The sequence below is a fragment of the Dipodomys ordii genome, unplaced genomic scaffold (assembly GCF_000151885.1).
Source record: "Dipodomys ordii isolate 6190 unplaced genomic scaffold, Dord_2.0 Scaffold156, whole genome shotgun sequence".
NCBI lineage: Eukaryota > Metazoa > Chordata > Mammalia > Rodentia > Heteromyidae > Dipodomys > Dipodomys ordii.
In genome coordinates, this window is record NW_012267372.1 from 292431 (window position 1) to 303214 (window position 10784).

Genomic DNA, 10784 nt, shown 5'->3' on the forward strand with positions numbered 1-10784 from the left:
TCCTGGGCTGTCTTCAACAAACCACAATCCTCCAATCTTGGCCTCCTGAGTACCTAGGATTACAGGTGTGAGCCACCAGAGTCCAGCTCATTCTAGAGTTTTTCCTTTCTCTCCCCACGATCCTGCACTATTAGCTCTTGGTAAGGTTTTTGGACAACTTAATTATAAGCCATTTCCAACATTTTAACTCCAATATTGCAAACATAAGGTTCTTTGTAGGCCAGTTGGAAGGCTTACTCAAATAAGCACCAGGAAGACACTCTGGTTAAAGATTAAGAGACTTATAATCAAACTCTTCAGCTGTTTCAACTATCTTAGACACGAGTTTTCCAGAAGTTTGGTGGCAACAAAGTTTAAGCATTTTTATCAGAAATATTACCAAGTATGTTTATTTCTTCCCTCAAGAAGTTTGTAAATTACATCCCCTTACAACTTGTGTGTCTCATTGGTTTGGGACTTCCTCTCTTCTCACCCCTCCACCCCCCTCCCCCCAGTTTATATCAAGACCCACCAGGAGGTCACCCAGCCCATTTCCAGACTTCCCCTTCATGCCCTAAGTTTTCTGTTTTCCTGGAACTTGGGTGTTCCCAGCCCTCATGTGGGTCGGAAATAAACAATTTGCTTGGCATAGATTTTTTAAGCTATATTTTTATTATCTTTAAGTAGTTGTACAAACGGGTTGCAAGTGAACCTGTTTCTGAATAGGACGCGTCTTGATCAGTATCATCCTTTGCTGTACACAGATTTGAACCATTTTGCTAGGGGGCAATGGAGTACCAACCTTGACTTTTAAAACTTCCTCTACTAGGGGAAAGGTTAAGTGGGAGAAAAATGAGGGAGGGGGCGACAAGTTCGACAAGCAATGTACTCACTACATAAAACTAAGGGGAAAAACCCCCACTAAAATTTGCTTTACCAGAACCTTGAGCTAGTTCAGACTCCAGCCCGTCTCGACCTACAAAGTTGGAACATCACCTCCTTTTAGATCGGTAGGGGAGAGTTACGAAGATCTTGTTTGTACCGCGGTTTAGGAACCGAAATCACGGTTCCCACTTGGAGGAGACCAGCAGGCCCCGCCCCATTTTTCCCCCACGGGTGACGTCACCGGGCGAGTTACCTAGTGACGTCATCTCCGGCCCGCCTCTGCTCCAGCCCCTCTACGGAAACCTCCGACTCCAAGGACCTGATCTCCAGCTTTCGGTTAATTATTTTCCCCCCCCTCCCACTCTCCCACCTAAAACTTTGGGCTCTTCCCGCCTTCCTTCAAGCTAGCAGTTTTCGGTTCTCCCGCGCTTGCTCTCCGCCGAGTTCCCCGAAGTCATTGTAGGCGCAGTGAACGATGGCCTGGGCCGCCCCGCCCGTGCAGCTCACTCTCGCTGAGTCCCTCTCACCCCGGCTCGAGCTCTTCCGGCTACTTCCGCCTCCTGCGGCCCAGGGCTGCGCCCTCTTCGGCTATTTCCGGAGTATTTCAGTTCGGGGGAGGGGCGGAGGGGGTCCCTTCTAGTCCGGCCCTGTTTCTTAGGCTACTCACGGCTCCCCCATCCTTCTTTTCTTTCCTAGTCCCACCGCCCATCAGCACTTTGGTTCTTTCCACCCCTACCCCACCCTTTGGTCTCACGTGCCTCGGTGGCTCCCCCCCACTCCCCCCCCTCCCTGCTTCGGCTCTTCCCGGCTGCTCAGCGGCTTCCGGCTTTTTCCGCCGCCCTTCGGCTGCTTCCGGTTCCTCCAGGCGCGCCCCCCCTCTACCCCCCCCAGCCCGTGAGGCTTTCGGCTGTTTCCGTCGGCGTCCGGCCCCCTCGGGATCACGTGACCCCTCCCGCCTCTCCGCCGCCTCCCCCCTTCGCCCTTCCTCCTGTCTCAGCCTCTCGGCTTGTGCTGGCCCTGCCGCCATTTTGTGTGAATTCCTGACCGCGGCGGGGCCGGACAGCTTGGGCACCTAAGGCAGACAGATAGAGACAGTCGGCCCGTCTTCGCGGCCCGTTCCCCTCTCTCCCCCCTGAAATCTTTTTATTTTTATTTTTTTAGACCTCTCTCCTCCGGCTGGTTCTCTTCCCCTCGCCTCCCCCCCTTTCCCCTTCGCTTTTGCTCCATTGCGCGCGGCCCGCGCTCATTACACCCAACCACCTACTAGTGTCCCAGTTTCCCTCCCCGGACTTCCGGGGCCCGCAGGCGTGCCTGTGTGTGTGCGTGTGTGAGTGTCGAGCGGGGCTCCCGCCCCACGAGGGTCCCGCGCCCGGGAACGAGTGTCCGCCGGGGGCGGGCAGCGGAGAAAGCAGGCGGCGAGCGGCCCGCCGGGGCCTAGGCCGCGCGGCCTACGCGGAGGTCGGCGCCAAGGTGATTCCGAAACCGCAAAGAGAAAGAAAAAAAAAGGAAATAATAATAATTAATAATAGTAATAATACGGCCCGTTGCCATCCGGAGCCCCAGTGTGCCCCTCCCGCCACGCCCAAGCAGTCCTTTTTCGTGCATTAACATCCCCTCCCCCCCCAAGGAACGATGGAGGCCGCGCCCGGGACCCCCCCGCCGCCGCCATCAGAGTCGCCGCCGCCGCCATCGCCACCGCCGCCGCCATCAACGCCTTCGCCTCCTCCGTGTTCCCCCGAAGCCCGCCCGGCCACCCCGCACCTCCTCCACCACTGCCTCCCGCTCCCTGACGACAGGTCAGGCCCCCGGCCGGGCCGGGACGGCGTCCCCGGGGGGAGGAGGAGGAGGAGGAGGAGGAAGGGGGGCGGCCGCCATGTTGGGCCGGGCCGCGGAGGAGGAGGAGGAGGAGGAGGAAGGGCGGGGTCGGTGGGTGTCTCTCGCTCGCTCGCTCTCTCGCTCTTTCTCGCTTGCTTTCTCTCCCGGCCTCATGCGTTTCCCCCCCCTCGCGGCGCTCGCCCGCTCTCCCTCGCTCTCGCTCTGTCTTTTTTGGGCGCCATGCTGAGGGGAAGGTGAGGAGGCGCCCCCCGGACCCCCCGCGCTCGCCCGTCCGCCCTGGGGAAGGGGCGCCGGGGGAGGGGGCTGCGGAGGCCCACGGGGGTCCCGGCCGCCCCTGCGCCCGGACCCGGCCGCCGCCGACCCGCCTGCCCGCCGCGCCTGGCTTCGGGGAAGGGACTGGGGGAGGGGCCCCCCGGACCCTGTTTTGGGGTGATCTCGAGCAGCAGCCCCCGCTCTCTTAGGGGTGTGGAGTGTGTGTGGGGGTCCCCCCGCCCCTGGCAGTATCCTTTCTCCTGGGGGGGAGGTGTGCCCTGCTTCTAATCGGAGAAGTAGTTGAGCTTTTTTTTTTCTTTTAGACAAAAAGTGGGGGTTCGCTCAGCCTTTCCTCTGCCCTCGCCGGGGTGGGGGAGGGATGAGCCTCAGAAGATGGGGCTCCGAGGCACTTTTTTTTTTCCTTTTTCTTTTTGGCGGGAGGTGTTAACTAAGTTCACCCTAGAAGGCAGAATGGTGGAGGGGTTCCATCTTTAGCCCTTCTGATGGAAGAAGCCCCTTGTCTCTTTGGGGTTGGGGGGGAGCATACCCTTCCCCACGTTTTTCCGTAGGAGAGACGGGGTTCTCTTGGTTTTCGTAGGTAGGTGACCGCGCGGGATGGCCTTCCCCCACGCTGCCCCCCCCCCAGACTTAGTTTCTGCGGGGTGAGGTCTGGTTTCCTTGCCTTACTGGGAAGAGGAATGTGTGCCCCTCCCCATGTCTCCTGGGGTTCGCCCCTTTCGGGGTAAGAAGGGGCTCCATCCCTTTCTTAGTGATTTGGCAGAGCGTGAAAGGGGGCGCCTCCTGCCCTTTTATTAAGTGCGAAATGGATTCTCCCCACGCCCTTCTTGGCGGGCGATAATGGGGCCAACCCGGCACGTTCCCGGATGAAATTGGAGGCCTTGTTTCCCTTGCTAGGACAGAAGATTTTGGGGGTGTGCAAGGCTCGCCTAGCTCTTTCTGGTAGGGCAGAGGAAGTGGTGGCCGGAGAGGGTTTGAAAGTGGAAGGTGGGTTTCGGCCGGCAAGCAGGAAAGGCAGTCTTGAAGGTAGTGGGGGCTGGGAGGGGAAGAGAAGGCGCTGGACAGATGGCTGCTGCCCTGGCCCAGCCTGTCCCCCCAGCCCACTCACTCTTAGATGGGGGGGGGTGTCTCAACCAGGGCTCTCCTCTTTGCTCCACAGCCCCTTCTCCCCCACCCCCACCTCCCTTTTCCCCTTTCTCCTTCACAGACCATACTTTGCCTTTTAAAAGAAATGCCACCCACATTCAGAGACACAGGTGCAGCGGTTTGGTGAGCTTTACAAAAAAAAATTTTTTTTTTCTGTTTTGTTTTAATTAAATGTATCGTCCTGGGAATCGCAGCCCTATGCAGCCTGAATCCAGTTCAAGGAAATAAACAGATTAGCAAAGGTCTGTTCGCTAAGCCCTTGTTGGGCAGGTGCAATACTCAAAAGGTGCTTACACGCTTTATTCGACCTCTAAGGAGTTCTCTTATGTCAGAAGTGTATGTCTTACAATGGGTTGGGATGGTAAGTAGCCTCTTTTATTGAGTAATTCAGTTATCTCCCTCTTTTTGTCCATTTCCTGCCTGCTTCCCTCCTCGCCTTTAGACCAAAATGATACTTGAGAGAGTGAATTTATATGTTCAAATCAGGATTCTAACCCTGTTGAGCCCTTTTAGACTTGCACATCCTTGCAATGTTTAATTTTTAAAATTGATGTACACAGTTTGCTCAAAAAAAAAGTGTTACTGTAACATGACAAAAGTCTCCTGTGTTTTCAGACCCTCTTTCCATATCAATCCATTGCTTTGTCTCCAGCCTTCATCTTTGAGGAAAGTGGGTACTTCAAGTCCATGTGTAGGAGACAGTCTTACTGAATTTGGTTTATGATACCTACATTCAAGTTAAAAGTCCCCCCCCCCAAAAAAAAGGTGGTTCAAATAGATCCAACTTCCTCCTTTTACTCCAATGTCTAATGGTGATGGACGTTTAAATTGAGCAAGTCATTTGTAAAGTACTGTTTTAAGCACAAAAATCTGTAAACTGTCAAGCCCCAGTCTGCCTGCCTGTCTCCACTGTTCTTTGTTCGGAAGCACATGCCCAACCCAGACCATGAGAAGTTGATACAAATGTGTTACACGCCCAGTCATGTTGGGGACAACACCTGCAGTCCCCAGCACTCCATCCTACATGTACAAAGAACAAAAAAACAACAAAAATGACTTGCAGAACCAAACATTGTACTTCTGATGTGTTTTACAAGCATAAGTTTTATCGTTTAAAAGACAAAAAAACACGTTGAAGTTCCCCTTTCCTCTGGCCTACTTTTGATCCCTGACATACTTTGTTAGAGAAGTCTTTTCTAACACATTGCCCTGGTCCTCTCCAAAAGACCCTGCTTGCTTTTTTTTTTTCCCTTCCATTCTCAGGACAAACTATGCTCACTTACACTTTAATGAGGAAACCTGCAAACTGCAGAACTTGTTTTGTTCTTCCTCATAAAATGGTCACAACTGCCAGGCAGTGGCGGTCTTAAGTGTGTAAGATCAGTTGTTTGAGGAGGAAGTTTCTGGAACATACCATATCCTGCAAAGAAAGAAAAAAGTCTGAAGCACAAATCTAACACAATACAGTGCACTGGGTCAGCGGAACAGGAATTGTACCATTCTTTGTAAATTTCATACTCTGGGAGCTGAGAGCCAAAACTGAACAGTAACTGATGATCCAAGTTTTTAGGGGTACTTCATTGTAGAAAAATGCTTACTAAGTCCAAAACTTTTTCTAAACCAATTTGCTGAATTTGAAACTATCTCCAAATGGTTAAAAAGCTCTCAAGCTAAATTACACAAAGGTTTATTTATTTTTTTTGTTTTTGTACTCAAAGGACTCTCATCTGTCAAGTCCAAAAAGCCCCAGTAGTTAAACTTGCATTTTGGTAATCTTTCATTTTGAAATGTCACAGTATTACTTTTTTTTTTTTTGGTAAACCCCCTAAACTGATGTACTAATGTTAATTAAAAATGAAATTAATGGATGTTGCAAAAGAAAAACAGAAAAACAAAAGGGTGTCACTCAGAATCCCTGATTTAAGAGCAAATCTTAGATACCTGTAACCTTTTAAGTTTTTGTTTTCTCTGGGTGCAAGTTCTAATTTATATGAAAGTAAATCAAAATCTCCTAGTAGAAACAGTTGTGAACAGGAAAATATAGATAGCATCATACCCTTTGTTTTTTATTCCCTTCAAATATACTCTTCCAAAGAGCGTAGGGGTGGGGAAGAGTCTCCTAAAGGTTTTTCCATTACCAGTCTGATAGGCCTTGGATTTGCTTTGAAGGTTTACATTTTTGATTCTTGACAAGCCAGAATTGTCTTAAAGTAGAAGTAGCTGTTTGAAGCATTATTCCTTTTGCTTTTGCCTTAGTCCAAGGGAAAATAGTTTTGCACATGTGGAAACCAGGCTTTTCTGGCCATTTATTGCTGGCATGTTAGAGATGAGCATGTGACCCTTAACATTTGTAGATTGACACAACTGAGTGGAGAACAATTTCATACTGGTCCTTGCTAGTCATCTAGCACTTAATAAAAGCCTCCACCTCTTAGATCTTTTCCCTTCCCTCATGGGAAAGGGTTGCCTTAAGTTCTTCATTTTCTTTGTGCTTTTTTTGTGACTATCAGAGTCCCTAGAAACATCTCTTCATAGATGCCAGATCCAGTTACAGCAAATACCTCTGTGGCAAAAAAAAAAAAAACCCACAAAAAAACTACTAATGAAATCTTTCAAGTCTCTGTGGGTAGTTTTAAAAGTCAAACCATATTCCAAAGAACCTAATTGTGGCCCCTGTGGACAGTGTCTTCCAGCTCCGAGCCCTTGGTTCTGACCCGCTTGGGGAGGTAGAGTGACGCAGCACACCATCAATGAGATGATGGCTGAGTTAGCCTGTGCCTTGTTACCCGAGGAGGAAGCAGAAAGCTTTGAGCTTTCTGGCAGCTGGGATTTGCTAAACCTTGAATTCAAGGACCCATTAGGAACATTCTGCTCATTGGCAGAGGGGATCCTATCTTGGTGATTTGATAGGATTAATGTGAAATGGACCAGATAGAAAGCTACTAGTTGGGTGGCAGCTAAAGTTTGTTCCAGATCTCTTGGCCTAGTCTACATTGCAGAGCTCATTTGCTTTTTGGTAGTGTCAGTAGAGAGTATAAAGTCTTTTGTGTTGGTTTAGCAATAATTTGTGGCAGGTGGATGGCTTTTAAGATTTCTGGCATCTGGCCATTGAGATGGCCCTTAATCAGTTGGTGACAAGAATGAAGACACAGCCTCTTGGTTGGTGCTAGATTCAGGTGCATTCTGTCCTCATTTTCCATTGGCAGAACACAGGATGCTTGCTGGGAACATAGTTTGCTTTTCCTGGCTAAATTGCTCTGAATAGAGGATCTTGTATTTTCTGCCTTGCTGCATCTGTGTGAATTGGTGACTCAGCTCCGTTTGTCAGGCAAGTGGTGACATCTTTTTGAACATGGAGGTGGCAACAGAATGTAAAGAAGAAGTGTGGATTTTGGAGCCAGATTGGACTGTTCAGGCTAGTCTCTCCCAGCTGCCAGTGGTGGGGTGGGGTGGGACCAAGCATAATGGCTACTTTGCAGGGTCATTGTGGTCAAATGGCTATTGCAGGACACCCACACAATGCCTGGCATTCAGTAGATCCAGCCCCGCTAGGGAGAAATTCTAAATAGAATTTTTACAGTCTGCTGTGTAAACAGAAGTAAGAATAACATCTGTGTTTTTGAAGGAAGTCCACTTCTCTCTCACATCTGGGGGTGTGGCCAGTTGCTTTAATTGCTAGGAGTCGATTGGGTTGAAAGTAAATGGAAGCCATCTTCAGGCATTTCTTGCTGCTCAGTGGCCTTCTAGAAGCTGAAATGAGCTGATGCCATGGTACCATTATGAGTTCATCTCTGCGGTTAGGATGTGAGTCAGATCTAGAGCTTTATCCCACTGCTAACTAGTCCTGAACCTTCCTGGATTTCTGAGAGCAAGGTCTGTCCCAGCTGGCTCAGCAAGTGCCACCAGTTTAGAATAGGCTGAGTCAGATAAGGTTCTGTGCATCCGGCAGCCAGCCTTCTCTGGAGCTTTTCTTTTGTCTGTGTGTATGTGTGATTTTTGTTTTCTTCTTGTTTTATTTGTTACAAGGTCTCCCTAGTTAGCCCAGGCTGGTTATGAATTAATCCTTTCATTCTACTGATCCTGGACCATCACACTCAGCTATGTTGTGGGCTTGGCAGAAATGTTTCCCGGAGTGCAAGGGACCTTCTCTCTGGAGAACTGTATTTAGATTTAGGCTATAGTTGTTCCCGTTTAGCAGCCCTTGAGTTTCCTTTTTCTCTGACCCACTTCTGCAGTTTCTGACCTCCAGAAATGGTGGCTGCTGCAGTGGCTCATTTGTTTCCAGCTGCAGAATCCATTCCTGAAAAACCCTTTGTGGGGTTAGGCTTAGTAGCCTGGTCACAGGCAGAGTCATCAGGACTAGTGGAGCACTTGGCTCCCTTGGCCCGGTTGTATTTGTCTCGTGATCCGAGAACTGGAAGCATAGATTCCATGGCCAGAAAGCAGGGAGCTGTCCAGACATTTCCCCTGGGGGTTGCCTCCACTGGCCGAGTTCTGGGCAGTTGGCAAACGTATTGTGATTCCTGCTAAGTCAGTATCCTTTGTGTGTAGAGATGACAGTGCCACCTCCGCTGGTGCACTGTCGGGAAGGGCAAAGAGCCCTGCTAAGTGCTTTTCACATCCACTCATTGAACCTCAGTATTTGCTGAGAAAGGAAAACAGAAAGGTGACCTCACTTGTGCTGGGTCACAGAGCTCATGTGCTGGAGGCAGGCTGTACCCAGACCATCCCTGTGCCCTGGGTCACAGAGCTCGTGTGCTGGAAAGCAGGCTATACCCAGACCATCCCCATGCCATGGGGTTGCTGTATTACTTTTCATACTGCAGGGTGCAGTTATTAGTGGGATAGGAAGCCTATTGATTGATTGGTCTCCACATGTGAAAAAAAAATCAAAAGAATGAGAGGATACAAAAGGCAAAATGTAGTTATATATGTCTTTTTAAACTGGTTTGAGAGAAAAGTAAAGAATATGGGTCCAGGTCTAAGAGTTTGGAAGCCACAGCACGTAAGATAGGAGTCAGGACATTTCGGCCAGTTGTACGTACTGGGCCTGATTTTTGTAGGTTCATTGGCATACAACCACGCCCATTCATTTATATCCTCAGTGGCAGGTGGCAGAGTTGAGCACTTGGGACAGAAGCCATGTGACCTGAAAAGCCCCTAGAAAGTGTGCTGGCCTCTGTGCTAGTCTGCTGTATCTGCACAGCACAGTCCTCTTTCTCTGGGGTGGGGAGGGAGTAGAGGAATCCGGGCATCATAGAACGCCCTTGCAGAGGGCAGGTGTGCAGTGTTCACCACGTCCAGTTGAGAGCAGTTCAGTTTTCTTTGTTCTACGCCTTCTAGTGAATGTAGTAGCCCAGACTTTGAAATTGCATCCCAAGTGTATGCAATTTCCAATCACTAGAAGAAACTGGGGGCTCCCAGAGGCCTGGTGTGGTAGTGGACCACATCTCTGCTGTGGGCCCATCAAAGGAGCTGGGCCCAGGTTAGTGTCACTTGGTTAAATGGCTTGGATAATTGCCCTTTTTCATTTTCCTAATACATCTTGGCTTAGGTTTCCTTGGGATTCCAGGCAGGCCCTGCCAGCCACATGGAGCCACAGAGTAATCACCGAAATTCAGACCCATGGGTGACACAGGCAGCTGCCTCCTGGGCCAGAGCCACTTTCATTTGTCTGTCCAGTCTGGGCAGCTTAACTCTGGCCAATCAGGAAGCTCCAGATCCATATTTGGAGAATGAGTTTGTGACTACACCCCTTCCCCAGAGCCTCAGCACTTTTAACCATTTGCTTTACCCCATCTCTTAAGAGGAAAATTATTATACTTTGTTTTGAGAATTCATATGCCAAGAGAAACTTGGTTCTGAGAATTGCCTTGCTTTTGAATGTGACTTGTTTTGGAATTGTGGGAGTGAGAGTAGTGGGAAGTGAAGAAAAAGCTACTTGGACAAGAAATTGGCAACTTTGTGTCAGCCAGGTTGCTTTTTCTTCTTCTTCCTTGGTCTGACTAGTCAGCCTTTTGAAGCTGCTGATGAAGTTTGTGTTTTTAACCCCCATTTCCTTATAGGATTTTTGAATTAGAGGAATTTAGATTTGTATTGCTTGCTTGCTTTGATGTTCTATTCTTTCCATCTTTAATTTATATTTTTTTCTTTTTTTATAGTCTTGCTATACAAGCCCAGCCCAGCTGGTCTCGATGATCAGGAGGATCACAAATTACCTCCTAAGAACTGTCTCATGTGTACCACCATGACTGTTGTACATTACCTTTTGCTGTAAGATGAGTCCTGTTTAGGCTATTGCTATGACTCATTACATCTTTCTGTGCACCTGTTATTCCCTAGATTGTTGAAATGTCCTTCCTCGTATTTTTTTTTTTTTATTGTTGTTGCGGTACTGGGATTTTGAATTTAGAGCCTTGTTCATGCCAGGCAAGAGCTCTACCACTTGAGCTATGCTTTTTTAGATACAGTTTCATGCTTTTGCCTGCACTGGCACTACCACATCCAGATTGTTTATGACATAAAGACTTGCTAATTTAGCCGGGCGCTGGTGGCCCACGCCTGTAATCCTAGCTACTCAGGAGGCTGAGATCTGAGGATCACTGTTCAAAGCCAGCCCGGGCAGGAGAGACCGTGAGACTCCTATCTCCAATAAGCCACCAGAAAAC

At 49.2% G+C, this 10784-nt stretch overlaps 1 protein-coding gene across 5 annotated transcripts in view; it reads left to right on the forward strand.

Annotated features, from left to right (window-relative positions):
• Positions 1-2496: 2496 nt before the first annotated feature.
• Positions 2497-10784, forward strand: part of Zc3h4 (zinc finger CCCH-type containing 4) — a 31315-nt gene continuing 23027 nt past the window's right edge. For 2 of the 5 annotated variants that reach the window (XM_013032730.1, XM_013032733.1), the window contains exons 1-2: positions 2840-2933; positions 4178-4239. In XM_013032730.1, coding sequence (XP_012888184.1) covers positions 4202-4239 — 38 coding nt within the window. In that variant the 5' untranslated portion in view covers positions 2840-2933; positions 4178-4201. Of the gene's footprint in view, positions 2661-2839; positions 2934-4177; positions 4240-7882; positions 7921-10784 lie in introns of those variants that run through there. The other 3 variants (XM_013032729.1, XM_013032731.1, XM_013032732.1) reach the window with 3 other exon arrangements.